The following is a 26,064-nucleotide window of genomic DNA, read 5'->3' on the forward strand; positions in this document are numbered from 1 at the left end:
AATTTAGACAACTGGTCAATGCTTGAATTAATCTGTTTTCTAAGGATTAGTAATAGCGAATGTGAACCTAATCACCTTAATCGGTAGCCAAAGAAAAATCAATCCAATGCATTTACCATAAAATTAACCATATGATCAAATGATTCGAAACTAAACAGAAGTCCTCTTTATCATTGAATTTAGTTGCATTGTATTTGCTTAGTTGTTAAATGTTTTCTTTAAGTGTTAGTTGAATATTTAAGTTTCTAGTCTTGCAAAACTAGAGAAAACCCCATTTTATTACTTGTTTTTATTTAGATAATCCTAGTAGTTAGTCTTATAATTACCATTCCCTGTGTTCGATACCCTGCTTGCTTAAACTATACCACCAATTGACAAGTACACTGTCTATTGTGTGTCTAATTTATATTAAAAAAGAAGGATAATACTAGTTAGTTTCACACACATCACAGATCAATTAAACATTTGCTTTTAGTTCCATCTTCCACACCTAAATACACCAACTTCTTACTTCGATCGTCAAGCTTTTTCAGGTGACCACCTACAAATTTAGCAAAAACAACACAACCAAAAAAATTTAGATATTCAAGGTTGGGCTTTTTGCCAAACCATGCTTCATAAGGCATCTTGTCAGGAAGTGCTTTTGTTGGCAGGCAGTTGAGAAGATAAACTGCATGTCTAACCGCTTCTTCCCAAAACTCTCTCGGGACATTTCTTCCTTTGAGTAAACTTCTTGCCATGTCCATAACGGTCCGATTTCGCCTTTCTACAACCCCGTTTTATTGAGGCGAATATGGTGTCGTAAGATGCCTTTGAATACCATTTCATTCAAAAAATAATGAGAATTCTTTTGAATTGAACTCTCCCCCTCATTCTGTTCAAAGTGTCTTCATTTGATAGACCGAATTCTTTTCAACCATCAACCTAAACAATTTGAAAGCGCTCAAGGCTTGAGACTTCTCCGATAGCATATAAACCCACATCCACCGGCTAAAATCGTCTACTAAAAGGAGAAAATATTTACTCCCTCCAATAGACGTAGGTATGATCGGACCACATAAGTCCGCATGAATAAGTTGTAGAGGTTTTTGAGCCCAAAAAACTGCGTGATCCAGGAAAAGAATTCGGGTTTTTTTGGAAAGAACGCACCCTTCACATACTTGGTTTGGGTGCTCAATCTTTGGGACTCCGATTGCCATAATCTTTTCGGACAACTTCTTTAAGACGAGTTAGTTAACATGACCGAGCCTAGAATTACATATCTAAGTTAGTTCGTCTTTTGTTGCTAAAAGACAAGTTGGACAACTTCTTTTTGTTATTCCTTTGGAGTTATGAACCTAGGTTGCCATTTTAGAAGCTATTTCACTAAAAGAAGCCCTATGAGTGTTGCATGAGTGTAAAGGTTGAACCTTTATGTGATTATTGTGTATTGGAAGATTACAAAGCTTACGAGGATAGCTTTCAAAGTAAGAATTAACTTTTCCCACTTCACCCTATGAAAATCTTTTAGAACCCATATCACAGCTTTAATTTATTCTTAGTAGTAACTCCATCGAAGAAAGTGAGGAAACCATTCATTTCGAAGAAAGAATAGACATCTCTACCACAATCACTAGCTACAGGTAGGCTGATTCAGCAAACTTCCTCTTTCACCATATCCACAGAAACCAAGTCATTCGTACCTTGGATTCTCCAATGCATATACATGCCTTCAATTGAAACTGTATCACCCCAAATATACTCCCCTAAATCCATATAAGGCATTTGGATCTTTTTCCACTTTGCGACGATACCTATATCTCTTCCCAAGATATTTCAGAATTGGGAAGATATGATCCTTCATTGGTGGTTAGATTTAAAACATACAAATACACTTTTCACAAGGGAATTGATATCAGAAGAAACTCGTTACACCAATGTTGTATCCCGCCTGGCGAATCTATTTCAAGATATTGTTCTTTCACTTTTATCCCATCTTCTTCTTCCCCTATATCCACAAGTCGATAGGGAGTTTGTTGTTGGTGATTTTGATCATCAATGTTATTTAAGTGCAATGAGATTACTTTGTGTTGACCAAAAATGATCTTGATAAATATTAAACATGTAAGGAAGGTGTGGAGTACACACTTGTTTAAGTTTGATCAAGTTTCAAAGTACACTGTCATTTAGGGGCGAAGCCCCTGAACGAAAGGGGGTCCGGGGGCAGCGCCCCTGGGAGCGGGGTCCAAGGGGCAGAGCCCCTGGCTGGTTTTTACTATATTAAAAAATGCATCAAAAAATTGATTTTTCAGATAATTGACCATTGGTTTGACCCTTATCCATATATCCGTTTTATGACAATTTTTATGGTTTTATGACAGTTTAAAACTGTCATATGACAGTTTTCAGACAAAGTTGTTAAAGTTGGTTTTGGTCTTTTTTTTTTTTTTTTTTTCCGGGTACATACGAAAATATCATCAAACATTCTTGGTTCTTGTCTCTCTGAGTCTTATCCAATTGAAGATTTGGGAGTACCACCAAATACTTCGATTTGAAAGTGATAATCACAATTATCAGAATTTCCAAGCCTTTCTACACCCAAATTTCTAACATTTGTTTTGCAGATTCTGTAGGATAAAAGAAGCATGGTCTTGCAAGATCCTGTTGGAGATTATATCGAACCATAGCCTACAGACATACTTAACCTTATAACGAAGGAAAGCATCAGGAACCCTTTTGAGGATTTCTAAATGGATGTCATCTGGAAGAAAGTAAAACCAGTCAACCTTCTTTCTCTCTTCATCTTAGATTCTTTCTTTGCTATCTCCATCGACTTATTCTGTTCCAAAATAGTATATATTTCCTTAGCTTCTTGTAATTACCAGCAACATGATGAAGAAATTAACAACTATGCACAATTAAGGGTGCATGCATGAATTTTGTGTCTACTTATAATTATGTTGGTTGAAAACGAGACTAATCCATAACAAAATTCATGTGTTTTTATTTTGGATCAACAATGTGATGTGAGGCATAAGCAAAATTGTCACATTCTAAAATCCTAACACATAAGTTATTACCTTTTACCGGATTTTCTTGGAGCTACTAACTAGTGTATAATACTTCTAGAAAAAACAAAAATTACTACGTGTCGCATTTTTTGACAATTCAGAGTAATGTCAGCCAAAAATCCAATAAAGAAACTGATTTTGGTTTGCTTGATTTGACTATAGAAATGGATTGTATCACCAGATTGAGGCTATACATGATATATCAGTGGTCAGAAGCAGAATTGATCTCAAGTTTCTCATATTGTTAAATTTTCATGAGGCTTGCATCTTTTCCAAAAAAATATATTGTTATTTTTTTTACAAAAAAACTACACCGGTGTTTGAAAATATAACTGAAAAACTTACATATAGATGCCCAGAACCTCCGTTAATACAAAGCTAAACCACAAAAAACTCAAGTGTATGTTTATTCTTGCTGTAAATCTCTTTATTGATTTCCAAATAAATTATACACAAAAGCAATCCAAACCCAAAGCTTAATAAAAACTAGTGGGATAGCCCAAGCGTTGCATCGGGCTTATTAATCATACATTATCAACACTGTTTTTGTAATGTTCTCTTACATGGGGACCATTTATATAATTTCTGTGAAACACATGGACAATTTCTGCAAGTTTGCTTTTAGGCAGAAACCATTATGTTATATCACTTTTAGGAATGGACTATTTCTGTAACTGTGTGAGACAAAAGGATCATTTCTGTAATTTTGCTATTAGGCGGGGCCATTTCTTTAATTTTATTAAACATAAAGACCGTTTATGTAGCTTGATGAACCATAGGGACCATTTCTGCAGTTTTTTTAAAACACGTAGAACATTTTGTGAAATATGAAAGACTGATGGTTTTTGTGAAGTAACAAACATTAAGTCTAATCTAGTATGCACAAAAATAAAAAATAAATAAATTAGTTTGACAAAAGTGCATAAACAATGAACTATAAAAATCACATAACCTACCCACAATTCACAACACAATTAAATTACAATAACATGCTACAAAATCACATATTGAAACAATAGACTACCTAAAAAACTAGGTTATTTTTTCTTTTTTTTCCCTACAAACATCACATCAGAATTTTAAGGTTTACAGAATCAGATGAATAAGATCGTATATTAGAGTTTTAGGGTTTATAAAATAAAAATAAAAAAGTGACAACTAGGTTAGAATTTTTTTTTTCAACCTTCTGTTGTTGAGTAAGTAAAAAAGAAATAAATGGAGAAGAGAAGAGAAGAGGGAGTAGTACCTCTGGTGTCCATTTGGGGCTGGTTTTTTTTTTAACTACCGACGTTAGGGCCTAATTTATATTATTAAATAGCTACATAAAATACATTTTAATACATACCGCAAATAAGTATTCATATTAAATGGCCACCTAAAATACATTTTAATATGTTATAAGCCATGGATCTATGAAAAATAAAGGATTTGGTGTGTCAACTAAAACAAGTAAACTAGTATTTCAGAAGCCGAAAAGGATGAACAAATGTCTTGGCTGAAAACCATATGATATATAATATATACTGTAGTTTCTACCAAAATAAAAAAGAAAAACACCACAAAATAAGGATTATATAAGGAGAGGATAGATATAGGCTTGTGGTAATACATCTATTCACTTATCAAACAACACAGACTTCCATATTAACATATACAAAAAAAAAAAAAAAAAACTTTTCAAAATCTAATACACAGTGCTTCTTCTCAAACTAGCAGTTGCTTCCGTTAACGAACTCAAAATGGTCTCACCGACTTCACTCTTGCAAAGTGGACACGTGGCATTAATCTTCAACCATTTGTCAACACACTCCACGTGGAAGAAATGACAACAAGGCAACTCCCTCAATTCATCATCATTTGCATACTTGGCCAAACATATGCAACACACCTGTTGAGTAAGTTGAGATATATATATATATATATATATATATATATATATATATATATATATATATATTATATACTTTGTTAGGTTTCTTGCTTTCTCACTTAATGAGCTTAATCTGAACAGAATGACTTAACTCATTAAGCCAAAAAACCTGACTTGATGTATTAAGACGCTGACCCTTTACCTATTCTCTCACGTATATTTTTTTTTAAATACATTTATAAGCGTATAAAAGTTATTACATAGATATAATTATGAACTTCTTAATACATTTATAAGCGTATAAAAATTATTATTTCTACTTGCTTACAAGTTCAAACCTTTGCACTCACTTATAAGTTTATAAAAATACCTTTTAGATGTATCACAAAAAATATACAATATTATAACTTTTTAATCATAATAATATACATTAAAATTTTGCAAAAGCATTAAAAAATTACGGAAAAATATATAAGAGTTAACCGGTGCAACTACAAATTCCTGGATTTTTTTTTCAATTCAATGAAAATTAAATTTATGTGTATTCTTATGAGACAAAAAAAAAAAGATTTAAATTAATCATATTGTGGTTAAATATAATTACATGTGTATTACTGTTTATAGAAAATAAACTGTGATTTATTTAAAAATGGAAATCACCGTTTTATTAAATATCATTTCCAAACAGAAGGGTAAATTGGTCATTTATTCAAATTTAGCCATCGTTATATTGCGTTTGGCATGCATTAAGGTTTATTGTTTGATTAAGACCAGTATCAATGGGAGAAAGATTGCAAACTTTTGTGAGTGTAAAAGACATAAATGCCCTTGTAAACTTTTGTGAGTGTAAAAGACTAACCGCATCTTCTCCTGATATGGCACGTTCCTTTTCAGTTCCAGCAGCCACAATCCCACCTTCAGAGGTGCTACTACTACTAGAGTTGTTCTCTTTATCATTTTTATGTTTCTTGAATTTGTAAGTGGGAAGAGAATTAATGGACTCTGTAGTGGCTCCTCTATTTTGTGCAAGATCTTCTCTGAATCCCAACACAGATATTATACAAGGGAGACAACAGCAGATTGTGGTGCACAAGATGAATGGCATTGCATACCCGATACAACTAAAGGTAAGAAACACTATACACAACCTGTTTGTTATATCATACAACAACCAACAGTCAGCAGTGTAGTTTCATTTTGATTTCACAAAACTTTAGAAAAAAATATATATAATGGATTAATTGGCACCTGTACAAGTTGGGAGCTTCAGAAGAGGAAGAATGGCCTCCAAAGATCCACACATTTCCAACCACAAACCAGACTGCAAAGAAGCAATCCAATCCCATTTTGAAATATTCAACAAGCACTTTCACTCTGCAAACAACAAGTCCCATTTAGGGTTTTGGTGTATGATAAAATCACAAAAATAAAGCATAAAAAAGATGGAAAGAAAGAAAGAAAGTTGCATACCTTGCACTTAATGCTCCCATTGTGAGTCTTCTTGTAGATGTCACAGCAGTGTTCCGATTGTCCCCTTCCAAAATCCTTCCATTTGAAGATGAAGTGAAAGAACTTGCAATGGCAGACAGATTGCCAGGTGTCGAATTTTGACGAGCCTGTGATGCTTCTTGAGTTGAAGCATTTCGGTTATGAAAACGCCAAAAGAGAAGAGGGAGTGTTACAACACATCCAGAAGCATAACCAATAACCCATGTGAACAATGGAGCATGAGGGTGTTCATCCCTTGACAAAGATAAAACAACAATGGCTGCTATAATTTGGCTCACTGTAATCACTAATTCCACTGATATCCAGTAACCGGAATTCAATGGACTCCTACGCCTTCCGTTTCCATTCCCATTCCCATTCCCCCTCCTAGCAAATGATGTATTCCTTGCATTTGTGGTAGATAAAGAATGTTGCAAGACTGGAGATTGTTGATTTGTTGAAGGGAGATCTTCATTCTGTCTTAAGTTTGACCCATTGAGAGTTGAGCTAGATGATGAAGCTTCATTGCTATTTGTTGTTATATTAATCACATGCTCACATTCGGTATTGCTTTCTGTTCTCTCCATTAGTAGTGGCACTTTGCTTGTTTGAATTTTACGATGTAGCCCTGGTGTGGGAACAGGAACACCCATCTAGATGCTCCAACAAATCACAGAGTGGAGAAAACATGGGATGGCGAGATATCAAACACACACTTGTGAAACCAATCACACAATCATACTCATAAGAACTGCTCACCTGTGACTTTTGCAGTCACCCACTCAAAATGAAGTATCAAACTCAAAGGAGGAGCATCTGAAAAGATGCAAAATCTAAAGAAGATTATGTTAAAAATGAATCAGTTCTCTTAATTAATGAACAAAAGGAATCAAAATTATGCGCTAAGAAACGAACAAATTCAGCATCTACAGAAAATCGTTCAGTGTAGTCCAATTAGGCGAAACCACGAAATAGACTCGGTGCTTTACAATTGTTCAAGAACACTAAATATCTCTTAAAAATGTGCAGTGATCGAAGTTGGCAAAGAATCGCATCATTAAATCGATTAATACACCACATCTAGTATCAGAAAGTTGACCATTCCTTGTCTATCGATAGTAACGAAGTAATAGAACTCAACACGGCACTTGCATAAACTTATGAAAACGTTATTATACCTAGAAACTCAGCAATCGGATCCACAAATGAATCGATTCGCATCAAATCGCACATTTAAAACCCCAGTAAAACAACAACGAAAATTCTTGCGAATTTCAGCTGGTTTTCTCGAAATAAAAACATAATAAGTAGCATTAGTGTAGAAGAAGGAACACTAACCAGTGAGTCGGCGATTAAATTAGAACAAAATCGGAGAAATCCCGTTGCAGTGGCGAAAGTCGACGGATCAATTGATTTGATTCACAGAGTGATCAACTTTTTTGATTGTTTGAAATGATCTTTGTTCTTGTTGTTTTGTTGGCGATGGATATACCGATTATCTATTTAACGTCACCTTTGAGTTTGACCCTCCATTAGTCCATTGTGACAGTCCATCTGGACACTGTAGCATCGTCCTTGTGTCCAAATTTGGGGAAAAAAAATCCTAACTTTATATTATTTTTTCTTAACATGTATATATTTATTTTTAGTAGCATAGTTATTAACATGAACAATATATTTTATTGACAAAATTATATAAATGGCCCTATAGTTTACTAAATATCACGATTTTAGCCTCATCTAATTTTTTTGACGAACATGATCCTTGTGATTTCTAAAACTTATGTGGTTGGTCCTTATGGTTTCTAACAAATGATCGTTTTTCCCTTTTTAATTTCTTTTATCTTTTCTTTGAATAAATAAAATCTATTTATAAAGAAAAAGAAAACAAAAAATAAATAAATAGATAAATAATCAATTACCTTAATCATGTTCATCATCTTTTCCCTCATGTTTCTTTCTTTCATTCTTCTCCACCAACTACCATTCTTCTATTCTTTTCGGTAACCCCATATGAAACTAACATGTCTAAACCGCCAATAAATGTTGTCTTTCAGCATTTGTTGACAATCCATCCTCACCTTTATTTCTTTATTTCCTATCATACCACATCAACCCACATCATCTCTCTTTCCAAGCCTACCATATGAAACTTCCAAAGATCCTACAAAAACAATAAATCCTCCGACTATTCCCCCATCATTCCATTTGAAATAAAATTATCGTTCCTCAATTGATCAGAAAAGACCCATGACAACATTCTTGATATGTTTGTTGGGTGGAATCGTTGTCATGGGAGCTCCATAAGAAAGCTTGATTTTTTCCAGGAAAAAATGTTGTTGTAGGTTTGATCTAAATCCATCGACATTCAATGGTAAATTAGCAAGTTGGAATGCAATCTTATTACTATTCTTACCTGAAGCTTATTCTCCTATATAAAACACATTTCCCCTTTTGTTATCAGATTTCAGGTCATCGACCCTCATCTCTTTCTCTTCTCTAATGGTTGTTGACCAACCTACAATTTCACAAACCAATGTTAGTTATGTCATTGATGAAACCTCTCCTACAATGGATGGAGACCAGTTAAACCCAATCGTCGTTACTTGATTCATCGCTCATCAGAAAGGGTTTGGGAATTCCATGTGGTAGTTTGTAGTTATCCCAAAGGCCAACACCATCACCTTGCTGCTAAAATCAAAATTGAAATTAGATTTTCTCTAAGAGATAGGGAAGTGGAAACATCAAGAACCGACGGTCCGTGTGTGCTTGTTCTACGATCCAGAAAGAAAGAAAAGAGATAGTGAAAAGAGAGAAAAATGTGAAGGGGGTAAAGGTTGATAGAGAAGTAGGTTTGGAGGGCTAAATCTGACATTCATTTTTTTTAGTTAAAACTAATTAGAAATTATATAAGAAAAATCTAAAGGAAATTAAAAAGGGTAAAAATGTCATTTCATATGTTTTAGGACCAACCTTGTAAGGTTTAGAAACCACAAAGACCATTCCCATCAAAAGAAATTATCAAAGACTAAAGTCGTGATAGTTGATAAACCACGGGGACCATTAATGTAATTTTTTTATTTTATTTGCCATACATCATTGCTATTTGTAGAATACAACCATAATTTTTTATTCATGTTACATATCTGTATTTTTGAAATAATAATTTATGATATTAGGTTCTTTGACATTTAATAAAATAGGTAATGAAAAATTTGTTGATACATATATCGAAAAAAATATATATATTGATTTTCAAATAATTAAAATATTTTCATATTAATTTCAAACTACATACATAAATATATTTTTAAAAGACAAAGTTATTGTTAAATATGTCTGATCCTCTTAATGAACACTAACTTATTATATATCTTTGTTGTTTGCATCAAGAACCTCTATTACCTTTTTCAACATAGTTAGATGTTGTTTAACTCTCCTTATTGAATTAGTTAGATAGATTTGTGTTATGCATTGTTTGGTATTGTAAGGCATGACGACAAGTTATTGCAAGATTTCTCTTTTGTCTTCATTGATCAACTCTCCTTATTAAATAAGAGGTTATGGACTTTTTTTTCATTGTTGGTGCCTTTCCAGTTTTGTAGTTCAAGTTGGGATTTCTAAGATAAAGACAAATAGGTCTTTTTAGACTATTTGGTATGAATTTGTAATATCATTTTTCCTGGTGGGGGGGGGGGAGAGAGAGAGAGAGAGAGAGAGAGAGGGAGAGAGTGTGTGTGTGTGTGTAACACTCGGTTTTAAATTTGCTTCATTGATCGGTGTTGTGACCCAATCGTTAGTTGTCATAAGGCTTAGGGACTTGGGAATGGAAGGATTTAGCCTATTTCGGAGGCGGGTGTCATGGTATTAGTGATCCAAGTGTTCGGTTGTGTCTTTGGAGGCCAAGGATATAATCGTAATTAGATATCTCAATCTTTTATGGTTTTCGAGTTTCGTTCGGGAGGTTTTAAGGTATGGGTGTGTTGTTAGGAGAGTAGGGATTCTCGCCACCTTTTCGTGGATATAAGGTTCATTGGAAACGGACCTAAGATGAGGGAGTTATGGCATTTTGAAGTTATTGACAGGTTTGGATCTAATGGAAATAGTTGGCAAATTAGTCCCGTGCATGCAAAGTGGCATGCGCGTGAGTACGCCCAACATAGCTATGGATAATGGATGCGGGTGGTCTTTAAGTACGATCAACGTACCAAGGGGTACGCGGGGTGTACTTCTTCAGCCATGAAACCCTAAATTAAGACCCTTGACCCTATTTAAACCTCATTTGTTTTATGACCCTCATCTTATATCCATCCCTCAGCCTCCTAAACCCTAGAAGACAACCTTTAGCCATATCTTGGAACATTTAAGTCATTGTGAAGGATTTTTTAGCATTTTTGTATACTTTGAAGAACTTGGAGCTTGTTGAAGAATCACCACCTGTAAAGGAGTTTGTAGATCCAAAGGTTTTCCATCTTTTGCAGTCCATTGGAAGTAAAAAGATTTGATCTTGTCTTCTCATTTCATAGATCTACCTTGGGTTGGTTTTTGGTATTTTAGTCCCTTTTTCTTGGTCTTGGTGAGATAAGGTTGCTTTAGGAAATCAATCTAGTAGATTTGGACATTGTAAGGGTCCCTCATTCATAAAGGTGAAAGCTTTATGGAGTTTTTGAGTTCATGCATGAGTTAAGACCATCCACTAAGCTCTTTTGAGTTCTAGAGTACAATTAAGCCATGCAAACTAGTAAAGTTGCCAACTTTACTTGAAAAGTCATCCATATGAATCAGAACAGAGAGTTGGAGCAAGGGGAAGTGATTAAGTGCTTATCGGAGAAGTTTGGAATCCAGGGGAGTGTGATGGGTGTACCCACCAGGTACGTTGCGCTTACTGGCCCCAAAGGGTGTACGCTTGGCGTACTAGATGAGTACATAGGGCGTACTCGGTTTGGTTGACTCATCATGTTTTGTTGACTTTTTGGACTTTGGACCTTGGACCATAAGTTAACTAGGGTTGACCATTCAATATTTCAGGCCTTTTGGATATCAGGCCTTCTTGGGATAGGTCCATGATGGATTTGGGCCTCGCGGTGTCATCTCGGGTTTGGGCTATTATTTGGGCTTGTAGATTGCTCGACCAACTGAGGATGTAGGTTTGGATTGAGAATAAGTTATTAGGATTTAGGGTAAGGCCCATTTAAGGGTTAGGCCCAATTTGGAAAATTGGGCCATTAGTGGACCTTTATGGATCTTAGAGATTTGGTTCATGTTGGGTCAGTGGTAAAATGGTCATTTTACCCCCAAGTATGGATTATGGATCATAGTTTGGAATCCAATCGCTAATTGGGTGATATTTTGGTATTGGAGCTCGGGAAGTCATCAGGGTAACAACTAAGGATCTATTTATGTGAGCTTCTGCATTCAAGGTGAGTCTCCCTTTGTAGAATACGTGGGTCGAAGGCACCAAGGCCGACCAACTTGTTACATTATAGTTTGGTGATTGTCTTTGAGACAATTATCAGTTGTGCATGTATTGTTTGATGCTTTCTGTATGATATTATGTGGTAATGGTAGGGGTGAAATAGACCCGATATCTTGTAGAAATAGTCCAAAGGGGTAGGTCAGGTACCCATATATGTCTGACAGTATGTTATGTATGATATTATGTGGTAGAGGTAGGGGTGAAATAGACCCCGTAACCGGTTGAAATAAACCAGAGGGTAGGTCGGGTACTCAGATATGCCTGACAGGGTTGGTCGGGCACCCAAATATGCTGGCAAGGTACGTCACGCTCCCAGATATGCTCGATACGGTAGGTCAGGCACCCATATATGTCTGACAGTATGTTTGTTTGGTATGTGGTATTGGGGGAACTCACTAAGCTTCGTGTTTACGGTTTTCAGTTTTTGTTTCAGGTACACCAATTTTCAAATGAAAGAGCTCGGGACGATTGCAATGCATACACCCGTGTTTTGCATAATATGTGATCTTTGGGTCCAAATCTGATAATTTTTTTTAGAAATAGACGATGTGTTTAATTCATGAATTTCACTAATATAGCTCAATACATATCGATGGAAGACAAACAGGCAACAAGCTGCGTCGCTATCCCTTTCTGGATGGCAAAACTAATTCTTTTGAAAACAACATCTGTAGATCTATGGGATATGACATTAGAATGCATGACTTGTTGGACTCTGTTGAGGAGCTCCACTACCTCTGGTGCGAAAAAACCAAATGTATCAAATGCAAAAGGTACAAATACATGTTGATTTTCTATACATGCATTCTCGTGCTTTGCCACTTTGCACGCAGTGACTTTAAAAGTGACATGCCCTGCTTTGAAACCCCCACTCCTCAAACCAACGAGAGGAGACACCCTAGTAAGATCCACATACGCGTGCTTCCTTTCTACCCATCTAAAGACCAAAATGTCGGGCGGTCTAAGTGTGGATCTTCCATCATGCGGGTCCATCAAAAGTTCACTTGTGCTTCTTTCTTCGCAGAAATACCAGCACGCCGACAAGTATTAAATAGAACATCCCTAACCACATCATGTATGTATTTGAAACCAGGGATCTCTCTAAAATGAACCGTATGTTCCCCAAAGGTATCCAAACATGTCTTGCGGCAAACTGGGCATATATCGTCAATTGGGAATAGACGAATCATGAGGTGGTAACGAAGGATGGTTCGATACTCCACAAGAGACATATGTTGGCCAAGGCCATCAACATGGATAGTTAGTAGAAAATCTTGAGCATGAGGTGCCCGCAGACACTCAAAGACTGCTTTCTATCTAACAGTCATGTCGAAGTCGACTTCCATATATTTGACGATTTTGCTAAAAAGGGCACACACTATTGTTTTTTGGGATTTGGAGGGGGTGTCCTTATTAGTGAAACCGCTACAATCGAATCCCGAAATCATATCATGAAGACGAGTCATAGCACATAGGTAATCAGAGTCCATAACACATATGCCACTGTCACGTAAGATGTGGTCTTGTAATGCCCAAGATTGGGCCCTCGAGGCTACAAATGTGTAGGAGGAAACCTCGTATGCCGAGTACAAACCCAAACCACCGAAACAAATAGGTGAGGAAGCTAGATTCCACTAAATGTCTCCAAAGAAAGGGCCTCCACATACCATCATATCCTCAATAGACCTGTGCAATCCTTTGTCATAGAACAAAGTTGCCTCTTCTATGTGCACCGAATGACATGTCCTTAAACCAAATAAAAGTTTTGCAATCCCCATACATGATCGAAGAAAAAAGAGCTCACTCTTCAGGTCACATAGTTGTGGAAGAAGGCCCATCAAATCAACAACATTTACCGCTCTCTTCATGGCCAACCCGCTAATACACCATGCGTCTCTGCTAACAGCCCCCCCCCCCTCCCCAAGGAGCTTCACCCCTAAAGAAGTTCTCCATATATCCATTGGGAATAAATCAACACAAAGCTTCCTACCATCACAGGAGGGCCAAAAAATCTCCATTTTCTTGATGTTCAACTCAAGACCCAAGCCTGGACCATTCAACTGAATAATGTTTAACACTCTAGCCATCTCCTCTGGATCCTCAATGACAGTCCTGTTATCTAGATACCAATCATGGAAAAGGAGTTAACAATTGTCTCTAATCTTATGCACAAGCGGGTGCCAAACGAGAGCAAAAAGAAGAGGGCCCAATGGGTCACCTTGTTGCACCCTAGTGGCAGACCATATATGTTGGTCTCCGATATAAAGTCGTGCTGCTTGCCCGTACAAGAAATTCACCCACAAAGAAATAGAAGGGCACATCCTCTTAACCTCGTGGAGCAATGCTGATCTATCCACCTGGTTAAAGGCATTTGAGAAATCCACTGTCAGCATTACAAGAGACCCATCAACATGGTGTTCACTCAACACCCTATTAGCACTGTGTCACACAGCCTCAGCACCCCCGGACACACCTTCCTCGAACTGAAAATCATTAAGGTACTTGGCCATTTCTTTACCCATACCATTCATGGCAACCTTGGAAACCATACATCTCCATATAGTGCCTACTGCAATTGGACGACTCCCATTGTCAGGTTTAAGCAGAGGCGTGAGAGGAGCAGATGCAACAAACTCTGCCAAAATGGTTGGACATCTTCCCACTAGCCATAAATTAATCACCGAAATGATAGCACGTATGAGATATGTAGCCATATCAGACCCTTCTCCACAAAGGGCATCCAGTAAGTGTTGAGCCCTCAAGCCATCTCTCCCGCAAAAAGTTCCTTTAGGGAAAGATTTGATGCAACCAAATACACAATAAAAGTCTAATACAAGGGGAGGTTCAGAAATTATGGGGGTCGCCTGAAAGGGTGTTTGTCCTCCAAAGCTTTAATAGTATCACCATTATATGGCGCAACACCCAATGAGCATAACACTTTCACTGTTACAGTAAAATGCCCATCTACAACCTTACGGAGACATTGTCTGATGTTGGTGTTACTTGATGTAGACTCCTTCTGAAGGATGCCTCCACCCTGTCTCATGGCCCCAACCTCGGGATTGTGTAACATATTTTGAACTAACTTCCTGATACCATCCTCTTTCCCCCATGTATCCAATGACTTCAAGATGGAGCTTTGTTGTAAGTATTTTCTATTCCTAGACCTACATTCTTTTCTATTATTGGGCCGAAACACTTACATTGTGCAGCGAGGAAGAAGTAACAAAAAAATCCATGCATCAACCGAGCCAGGTTGGGCAATCACATTATAAAGAGCAGTTTTCAAAGCCTGAGAGAAAGCAATGCGGCAACTTTGGGGGATACTCTTGATAGTAGTGATAATTGTTTGATTCAAAACGCTTTTTAGTGTTCTGGACAAAGATACAATAGTGTTTTGATTATGATAAAAATGAAAATTTTACCTTAGATTTTTGGTTCGTTACAGAGAGATAGTGTGTTTTATAAATGATCCTACTATTTGGTGTTTATAATGTAATGGATCATGAATTCATGATTATATTCTACATATAAGGAATTGACATGTTCAACTTTTGATCATATGGTGTAACTGTTTTTCTCAGTTGTAATATATATGAGAGAGAGTATGTGTGTGTGCGCATTTTATAAATGATGCTACTATTTTGTGTTTATAATGTAATGGATATTGAATTCATGATTATATTCTACATATAAGGAATTTACATGTTCAAGTTTTGATCATATGGTGTCACTGTTTTTCTCATTTGTAATATATGTTGTTTATGGATTATCTTAGCATACTATTTATTCAACTAGAATGTACAAGTGAATGTTACTAATTTTACTATTTAGTTGTTACTAGTTTTTACATGGATGATAGCGGCTCTAATTCCTCCTATATAACATTACTGCTACCAATACAAGAGAATGTTACTAATTTTTACATTTAGTTATTAAAGTCTAACACACATTTTCCAGAATGGATCATTTTAGGGCATTAAGGAGTCAAAAGCATGGTTTTTGGGAAAAAACAGGTGTCACGATGTAACAACTCAAAAACAGTGATAAAATTTTTCATTTTAAAAACCAATAGTTTCATACATGAGGTATCGTAAGATTAAACACAAAACAAATTGTCAACAAAACATCAGGGTATAAATGAAAAGAAGTGCGAAATCATGAGGGGGATTATGTGCCATCACGTCAGGCTTAGTGAGTTTCCCAAAGTGCCACATATCAAACATGCAACTGAGCCTAGCCATGGGGTCTATTCCAACCCAATATACAATCATGGGTCCAACCCTAGGGTTTCTTTTAACCTATCATACACTCATGGGCCATCCCTAGGGTTTATTTCAACCCAATCATACAATAATGGGCCCATTCATGGGGTCTATTTCAACCTAATCATGTAAACATGTAAGAGTCACATAACATATAGCATTATGGATAAGAAATTTGGTGGTCCAACATTTGTGCCTTCAACCCACAATCACAATGAGAAGACTCACCTCTAACTGAAGATAATTAAATCACACGCTCGAGCTGCTGCTATCACAGCTCCTCACACTAATCGAAACCCAAAGACAAACCTAATTAATAATATGATTTTAACCCATAATCAAAGGTCCAAATCATATATTATCTTACTAGGTGCAAAAGACCATTTTGCCCCTTCTACACATGATGCAAAATACAAGGCCCAAAACCCTAACAACGCAAGGCCCAATAAAAATGGCCCAAATGAGTTTTCTAGGAGTACACCCTGCGTACTCTCTATTATGCATAATATACAACTTTGATTTGGAAGGATTACGGGGTGACAACCCCCTACGCCCAACATACTCACGGTTATGAGCAACATACCCTTTAGAAGTCCAACCTCTTAATTAAGGTCTTAATACTTAAAGAGTTAACGTCCAAAATTCAGATCTAACCCTAATGAACATCTAAAATCATAAAGTTCCAACTTTTATGCCTTTGTATGGCTACAAGGAGCTCAAAACTAAAACCCTATCTTGTATTACCATCTAAAACCTCATAACTCTAGCATGGATGAATACAAAGGACTAAGCTTGCATTTTTATATCTCCAAACACCCAAAATCATTTGAAAGGACATCTCAAAAGGTATAAAGTATACCATACTCACACTCTAGCATGGATGAATACAAAGGACTAAGCTTGCATTTTTATGTCTCCAAACACCCAAAATCATCTGAAAGGACATCTTAAAAGGTATAAAGTATACCATACTCATTAGATCAAGGTTTTGGGGACAAAAATGTCATAAACTAGCAATCCTAATAAGATCTATCAAAGTAAGCCTCAAGATTTGAACTTTATGCCTACTAAAGATGCATAAAGGTGTGTATATTTTGGATCTGAGAGCCCGAGTGCAACATCACAACTTCAAAGGTCTTTCTTCACCACCAAGAACACCAAAATATCACTATAAAGCTTCAAAAGTCACACACAAGAATTAGGGTTTCTAGAAGAGGGCTAAGAGGGATAGAGGTTGGAGGTAAGGGAGGTTTTGAGACCATAAAGTCCTTTAAATAGGGTCCAAACCCTGAAAATTAGGGTTTGGGACTTGCGTGAGTATGCCCAGTGTACTCATACGTACGCCCAACATACATAGGGGAATCTGCGACTTCATTTAACGTGTTATGCACGACGTACCCATAAGGTACACCCCGCGTAAGGATTGTTTTTGCAAGGATTTTATACTAAATGCCAAAAATGAAAAGTACCTGGAACATGTTTGTTACATACGATGTGGCTATAAGGAAGTCATGACATGATAAGCCAAAGTGAAGAACGTATATCTAGATTGTGGTCACAACACGACACGTATGTGTCCACGACGTGAGGAATGTTGCAACCCAAGCCTATGATCTTTTAGGGCTTACTTCATATATAAACCCTATTAACTTGATTTAGGGTTCACGGTCATCCTGTATCACCCTCAAACCTCAAAAAAATCGTAACCCTAATCTATCTTGGTGGTTTTGGCTCATCTTTGGTGGTTTTGGTACTCTTTGAAGGAAGTAAAAGGAGGATTAGGGTGAGGATTAAGCAAGCATCATCTTCTCATCTTTGATATCACCTTTTGGACCATTTGTAAGGATTCAAGCCCCTACATTTGTGGTTTATTCTCTTAGATCCAAGTTGTTTTGGTCCCTTTTGGCTCATGGTTTTGATTTGAGTAAATGGATGGAATAAAGTTGGCAACTTTATGGTCCTCCTGAGTCCCTAGAGCATCATATATTATGGATCTAAGAATTTGCTATGATTTATGATCCTTGCATGAGTTTTGGGTCATTTTCTTGGCTTTTAACCTAGGTTGGGCAAAGGACATGCATGGAGAATGCATGTCCATAAACTTGTCATTTTTATGAACCTATAGAGTCCCTTAAAGCTTTCTGGAAAGTGGGAGTTGAAGACCTAATGGATTAAGGACTCAAACCATTAAGTTTTTGTCTTAGATTGTGGTCACGACGTAACATTGAAGATGTCACGACATGAAGATTGAAGTTTCCGCAACTATCTCGTCATGTTGTGCTCACAACGTGACCAAGGAGGGTTCACGTCGTGATGCTTGCTGTGTGGGTTGTCTATAACTGAGTTGAATGAGGTGGGGCGAGACGAGTTGAAATTGGGTTGAGTGTGTTCTCACGACGTGACCAAGGGTTGGTCACGATGTGAGGCTTAATGGTTGATATTGTTAGCTGTTGACTTTGACTTTGACCATTGACTTGTTGACCTAGGTTTACTTTTTGTCAAGATTGTTGGATTCAATGTGTAGATTAAGATTGGACCTTGTATGCTTTAATAAGAGTGTTGTATCATCTATTACGGGGCATTGAGTTGTGGTTTAGCTGATTTCGTGAGTCAGGTGAGTCTGCTCACTATACCGTGTATGATGTTAGCTGTCTTTATGACTCTTGCATTGTGTGTTGGGTTGGGCCTATTGCTATGTTGGGTTGGTCCTATTGATATGTTGGGTTGGTCCTATTGGTATGCATGTTGGGTTGGGCCCATTTGTATGTTGAGTTGGGCGCATGGATATGTTGGGATGGGCCCATTTGTATGTCGGGTTAGGCTTATTGAATGATATATGGTATTTTGGGCAACTCACTAAGCTTTGTCTTTACAGTTTGTGGCTTAAACATTTTAAGGTACTTCCAATTCCAAAGGGAAAGTTTGGCTTGACTGCATCGCATCTCCTGAAGGCTTTTTAGCACTGATTACTTTTGATTTACTCTGATGTTTGAGAAGTACATTTTTACTACGTTGGTTTTGGCATATATTATTGTATGACTTGATGGTTTAAAAATGAAAATCTTTGCTACTATTTTTGGGATGTTACATAAAGTCTTGAAAGCGTCCATGATGCTACCATCTAAGAAGCAAGTCGGCCATCAGGTTAAAAAATGCCAACACAGACAAGTGTCTCGTTTAATCGAATTGACATATGATAGTGGATTTGATATTTATGAAACTGAAGTAACTAAGGTAATTTCTGAACGCAAGTAGGACACTTAAAGATACCAATATTTCAATAATTTTATTTTTTGATATCAACATGTTAATGTTTGGTATGTAGGAGGTTTTGAATGACAAGATTTAGCAACATGGAATCAACCATTTGGTTGAATATAAAGATTAGGTTACTAATTTAACGAGATGTTTACTTTCTCATGATTATTAACTAACAAATATAATGTATCGAGTGCAAGTGGGAATGTTTAATGTAGCAACACTATGAAAAATAAAATGTACGACAAGATTAAGAATGATGAGGAACACCATGAAAAGTAAAATGTTTATCTTCTCATAGAGGAACTTTTGTTTTTTATATTGTGCATGTTATAAATGACAAGATTAAGAATATTGAGGAACACCATGAAAAGTAAAATGTATGAGTCCTACATTTTTAATCTTTATCACATTTTGTTACGTCTTTAAAATGTATATTGTATTACTAATTTTTTATGCCATGCACGCACCAACTGATGGTTCGCAAAATAAAACAGTTGAGTGATCATTTTGAGTCGTATCAAGTTGATGTGATTAAAGATGTATGTAATGGAAAATACATATAAGTACATAATGTTCGGATAAAAATATTATATTAAGATATTGTATTCACAAATGTTCGTTTTATTAAAGAAATGAAATGATTTTGGACGTTTGCAAGTCAGGATTGGATTAAGTTGTGATATTAAATCTTCTAAAGATGGAGAAATTGAGGATAACTTGACATATACAACCTTGGAAGATTCTCCAAACGCATATCAAGATGTCTTATGTGGTCGTTTATAAATGAGACAATTTTCTGCATTCGAACTCACACTGACTGTGAAGATGATGCCGCTTGTGTTTAACTTTTGGATATGTGATTAGTCCAAACAAGATGTTTAGGTGCCTGTGGAGGTGTTTTGAAAGAAAAAAAAAAAGTTAAAACAATCGGTTTTCAAATTCTCACGAAAAAATTGGTTGTTAAAATAATTTTACTCTATATAATTTACATTGATAAAGGAGCAAATTGTATTTTTATACCTTGCAGTTTTCAAAAATATAATGCAAATTGTTTCATCTTCGTGAAAGCTATCCCTCTAAAAAAGCAATAGGATAGTATAAATATATTCAAGATATATCTACAACATCATAATACTTTAATTAATATATTGATTGCACAGCTTTACTACTTGATACCTTACCCAATTTTGAAAACGTTCATAGTGGGTCAAAAGCATCTTAAGATGAAAAGGAAATCCTTTTAACAAAAGTAATAAACAAATTTTACTTTTTATTGTTTAAAAGAATAATGTTGATAAAACGTGTATAATGTTTAATTAAAAATCAATCTACCTTATTATTATACTATAACTATAACTATAATATATATTATATTTACATGATTAACTGTTAATAATGTTCCACCACAGCGACAAAGGGTTTGGACCGGTAGTCCAGTTTCAACACCAGTGGGCTTTCTTTTGGAACAGTGTTAACCAGCCCAGCCCATATAAACTTCTAGTCCATAAAAATAAAATGAAAATATAATAATCAACAAATAGAATTTTATAACTGTAAACATCAATGAATTGTTTTAGATACAAGCTGTTAATTTAATTATATAGCAGCCATATGTGCGAGATGCACACAGACAGCTCTCGAAAAGTTACAAGTTACAACACAACCAGCTCCTGTTCCTTGCGGATAAATCATTTTGTCTTATGTTCACACGTCAGCATCTAGTCAAGTCAACCATTAGGTCAACGGCATCACAGGTTTTGGCGAGGTTAAGGTTGCAACACTTTTATACTGTCATCACAAAACAACTATCATCAGACCACATAACACAAAATAAACAACAGTAACAGTAACATTGTTTCACTTTTTTTTTTTACCTGTTTTTGTCTGTACTTTTGGCGTATTGCAAGAAGGCGGGGTGAATTGTTAAGTTGAATGCCTTGCAGTGCAAAAACCGTTGCTTTAAGGTCCGATGCTTTATAATTAGTATAATGTTCTAAGGTAGGATTCTGCAATAAATATTTAAGGTTAATTTTAAACCTTAATTTCTGCTAAACTTGGATTAGAATTAAAATTAAGAAGTAAAGAAATTAAACAGACCCATGGATGTTCAATCTGATCAAGTGTCCATTTAGCTAAGAACACAGCTGATGCAGCAACAAGAGATGGTAGAAACTTTAAAAATTCGTACTCAGTCAGTGTTAATTCTGCTAAATAGTTTGCCAGATATTCAAACTCTACAAATGAAACCTGCATATAAATTTATTTTTAATCATTTACATTTGCTTAAAAAAAAAAAAAAAAAAAACTTTATATTATTGTGGTAGTATGTTTATTTATGACTTTATGTACCTTGTAAGAACTTTGTGCTGCTAAAATAAATCTCCTGAAAATAAATCATAAATCATTGTGTATTAGAAATTTAAAAGTTTTGAATTGTTTTATAAAAAAAGTGGAAAGGGAAGTTTACCGAAGGAACTTTTTTACAGTTGGAACAGACAGATTAAAGCTTAAAATTTCAAGAACTTGATACTCCATGTCCAATACCTGATTAATAAACTTAATTTTTTTTATATTTTTCACACAAAAGTTTTATTGTAATTAGTAGTAGCGATTGATGAACATATGACATACCTCTCTTCTAGTGTAGGTGCCATCTGTGATGAAACAGAAGTCTTCAACACGCGGGGCACAAATTTCTTCATATTTCCTTAAGGTTTTATAAATAAAAGGATATATTAATATACAAATTTTTGTAAATGATGGTTTGTGTAAAATTTATAAAAGAAAATAAGAGAACTAACGAGGCGATGAGCATGCAGGTTATTCCAAGCAATTGAAGTCTTTGTTTTTCAATGTACATTTTAGAGAGACAACGATCAATAAGAGTGACTGTTAAGTAAAGTGTTTCAGATGCTAGCCTATATTCTTCACAAACCTACACATCAAAAATAAATTTAAAAAGTTTTGTTATAAATAATAATAACAGATTTAATATATGATGATTTCTTGTAGAAAATGAATTATGTTCGTAAGCTTACCTCCACAAGCCAATCAACAAGAATGCCACGCATTTCTTGTGTGATGTCTTGTTGTACTGTTTGCATATAATCAGATGAAGATCTCCATTTTAGCTGTGATGAAAAAAGAAGTAATTAAGAATTTCCTTTAATATTTGTAAGTTATTGAAAATTGGAGGAAATAACAACTCATAATAGCAATATACATGTTTTTAACCAAACAGAAATCAGAAATGTACTTACCTACCTTTATTATTTACAAGTTTCATCTTATATATTGTTATTATTGATAAAGAAAGGTAAGTATGTTGTTATTATGGATAAAATACAAAAGTGCATTGCACATATAAATAGAAGTTATAAAAAAAATGGGGCATTAAGTATTAACGAAAAAAAGAGTACCTCTGTGACACGTAAATTGTTATATAATTCAACAGCATATAAACTGCACATCTGTGGATCTTTGTGCTTAGAATCAATGTCAAGAATTTCTTCATCATTTGAGGAATCAACTTTAATGGAAAGCTGTGAAGTTATTTCTCTTAATTCCTTTATGCTCTGTTTGTTCATATCTTCAATTTCTTTTACCTTCCCCTTTTGCCCCTGAGAGCCCACACAAACAGCTGGCTCCACTTTCACCATGTCATAGATGACCTTCATACTTAAATCATCAAAGGCCATGTTAGTGACACAAACAGCTGGTTCCAGATTTGCCATGTCATTGATGACCTTGATATTTAAATCATCAAAGGGCATGTTACTGACATCTTTGAAAACAGCCCTCCTTTTGGACTGAAAGCTTGAGCCAACATCAATGGAGGAGAATTTGTTATCAGATGGCCCTCTTTTAGACTTTGGTTGTTGACCCTGTTTGGGTTCTTGTTTAGCCAGAGGGTGTAGTGGAGGTAAATTTCCAGATATGCCCAAGGCTTTAGCACGTGCTCTAGTAATCCTTTCAGTGGGCTTTTGAATGTTGGCAGAATGTACATTTTCTTTGTTCATATCTGCTTGTCTTGCCATAGAGTGGTTCATGAGGTTAGATTGACTTTCTTTCCATGAATTCTGCAGCTACAACATGTAGATTCAGGTTAGCAGCTTGTAACATACTTATTTTGCAGAATAGTTGCAGCAAAGTTTGAAAAGATTGTGATTTTCTTTTGTAGTATTAAGCTTTTATAGACTAAAAACAGAACATTAAGATATAAACAGAACCACATAAAGTGCCATAAAGCAAGAAAATTTCCAACACATAATCATAATAGAATTCTTACATCTGCCTAGAAACATAACAGATAGGTCCTGTCCTCTTATAACTATTTTCCATTGTTTGATGGTGAAATTGAAATAAAGAAATGTAGAATCTTTTCACTTGGCCTTGTAATTCAACACCAAATCTATAAGCAATTGAGGTTCGATTAGGTTATGCATAACATCGGAGCCATTTGGGAACATTTACAGCATCTTATCCAGGTAGATCTCTAGATCCTAATAACATCGGAGCCATTCAGTAAGAAATTAAGATTTTCTCCAAAAGAATTTAGAAAGTAAGAATGGTTTACAAGCATATCAAATACAGGAACGTTTTCGTACTGATAAACTCGAATCAGAATAGAGTAACAAATCTAAGGCTTCGTGTTTTAAGAACATGCCTGTAATATAAAAAGCTAACTCACAGTTCCATAAATAATTTATAAGAATAAAATAACACAAAACAACGAAATCGAAATAAAACTAAAATGTCAAGGAATTGTCAGAACCCTTCATGTTACTTCCAGATTAATCTACAGCTATACAAGTACATCTGCAGATCGAACGCCAGATTCATCAATTGGTTGGCCAAAAAACAATTTTTTTGTCCTGCCAACACACATTTCACTCCCACTAGAAAATTTGAGTTCGATTTTCAAAAGCTTGAAATAATTTGACTTCAAGTGCAAAATGAGGTCAACGACGTTAGGTAGAGAATTTTGAAAAATAGAAATAATAAAATCCGTGAGGCAAAATTACAGATCTGTTCATTTCGTTCATTTTAAATTCAAAAATTAAAATGCAATCACAAAAATGGATCCATAAAACATAAACTTTTAAAATGCGTTTTGAAGCTGAAATTTCTATGTGCGAGGTCTTTACGATGAATAATGTGGTTGGGTGGATGTGCGTGAGAGAGAGAGAGAGAGAGATGTTTGTGAGCTTACTCTGCATTCGAGAGCTCGATCCGAGAACCAAATCAGTAATGGTGGTCTGAATAGAGCAGCAGAGCTAGGGCTCCTTCAAAATGCATCATGCGGAAGCCATAGACAGTCTGTGAGTGGTAGTGAGCGGATGTAATGTCTATATATGTAGGGGAGAGGGTGGGGGCGTGAGAGCGGGATAGGGGTACAGTTTAAACTTCCAAAATTCCGAAACGGGTGAATTACAAAGATAATCCCTCCACTATTGTCTAATTTACATCTTTTTCCAAAATAAGTTTTTTTTAACAACTAACGCACACGTTCATTAATCTAATCTAAACTACATCCTGGTCTCAAATAAGACTTGAAATTTTAACCTATTGGCAGAGGGATGTCTTTCCCAACGAAAGTGATCAACAATGTGTTTCATGTATGTTACTTGAGAAAATGGTTTGGAGATAAGGTTGATTTCATATCTTTAGACGAAATTTAAATTAATGAGAGCAAGAGATCGATAGAAAAGTTGGAACAAAGTGAAAATTTTGAGAAGAATAATGTTCTACCTCGTGCTAGTCAAGTGGAAGCATACTTCGGGGCCAAAAGTTATATGTGAGATGTAAGAGGAAATAAAGAAAAGATATTTGCGATTATTCCTGGAATCCATGATTCGAAGGATAGAATCGTCTTTATAGAAAGGTAATTGTAACATCCTTAATTATAGGTAATTTAAATTTTTAATTAAATAAAAAATAAAAAATAATAATTTAAAATGAAAATTATTAAAGAAAGTTCAATATTTTAATAAAGAATTTAAAATGAGGTTTATAATAGAATTCAAAGATAAAGACTAAAGTTGAGGGATTAATTTTGCCAACTTACAAATTTAAAGGGCTAGTGTGGACTAGTCAATGACCAATTAAATAGCTAATAGTAAGTAATTTACTAGTCAAAGTATAAATGAAGGTAGTTTCATAATGGGGTTAGCTTTTGAAGAATGGTGTTAAATTTTAGAAGAATGAAAGTTATCAGAGTCATATGTACCAAATGGTGGAAGATAGAAGTTATTTAGGTGTAGGGGTGCAAACGAGCCGAACCGAGCCCGAGCCTGGTCAGGCTCGGCTCGGGATCGTTTAAGTTATACGAGGCTCGAGCTCGAGCTCGGCTCGATTCGAGCTTCTTGTACTGTGCTCGGCTCGAGCTCGTGAATAATTATACAAGCTCGACTCGGGCTCGGGCTCGGCTCGTTTTCTGTCTGACGTGTCTAAATAAGCTTAAGCTCGGCTTGAGCTCGTTAAGAAGCTCGTTTACTAATACCCTAAATCCCTAATCCTGAAATATGTTTTTATTTTAATATATAAAAAAAAATAATAAATTATATTATATAAAGGCTCGTTTAGGCTCGCGAGCCTAATCGAGCTTAGTGACATGGGCTCGGGCTCGAGCTCGTTTAATAAACGAGCTTAATA

General features: G+C 35.6%; 2 protein-coding genes across 4 annotated transcripts; both read right to left on the bottom strand.

Annotated features, from left to right (window-relative positions):
* Positions 1–4,602: 4,602 nt before the first annotated feature.
* Positions 4,603–7,993, bottom strand: LOC145000827 (C3H4 type zinc finger protein). Of its 2 annotated transcripts, none has more exons than XM_078960113.1 (5): positions 7,747–7,993; positions 6,391–7,224; positions 6,169–6,294; positions 5,780–6,068; positions 4,603–4,938 (listed from the first exon to the last, which is right to left on the bottom strand). In XM_078960113.1, the coding sequence occupies exons 2-5, from the start codon at positions 7,059–7,061 to the stop codon at positions 4,735–4,737; spliced, it is 1,290 nt and encodes a 429-aa protein (XP_078816239.1). In that variant the 5' UTR covers positions 7,062–7,224; positions 7,747–7,993; the 3' UTR covers positions 4,603–4,734. The 2 variants fall into 2 exon arrangements, with proteins under 2 accessions (XP_078816239.1, XP_078816238.1); XM_078960112.1 differs by having other exon boundaries at positions 6,391–7,241.
* A 12,944-nt stretch (positions 7,994–20,937) lies between these two features.
* Positions 20,938–24,747, bottom strand: LOC145002084 (cyclin-A2-1-like). 2 transcript variants are annotated; one of them, XM_078961383.1, is made up of 10 exons: positions 24,623–24,747; positions 22,830–23,495; positions 22,449–22,541; positions 22,212–22,345; positions 22,042–22,117; positions 21,878–21,954; positions 21,760–21,793; positions 21,508–21,657; positions 21,285–21,416; positions 20,938–21,198 (listed from the first exon to the last, which is right to left on the bottom strand). In XM_078961383.1, the coding sequence occupies exons 2-10, from the start codon at positions 23,457–23,459 to the stop codon at positions 21,145–21,147; spliced, it is 1,380 nt and encodes a 459-aa protein (XP_078817509.1). In that variant the 5' UTR covers positions 23,460–23,495; positions 24,623–24,747; the 3' UTR covers positions 20,938–21,144. The 2 variants fall into 2 exon arrangements, with proteins under 2 accessions (XP_078817509.1, XP_078817510.1); XM_078961384.1 differs by having other exon boundaries at positions 22,830–23,489; positions 24,623–24,743.
* Positions 24,748–26,064: the final 1,317 nt, after the last annotated feature.

This window comes from Lactuca saligna, chromosome 6, assembly GCF_052625555.1.
Source record: "Lactuca saligna cultivar CGN05327 chromosome 6, ASM5262555v1, whole genome shotgun sequence".
Taxonomy (NCBI): Eukaryota; Viridiplantae; Streptophyta; class Magnoliopsida; order Asterales; family Asteraceae; genus Lactuca; species Lactuca saligna.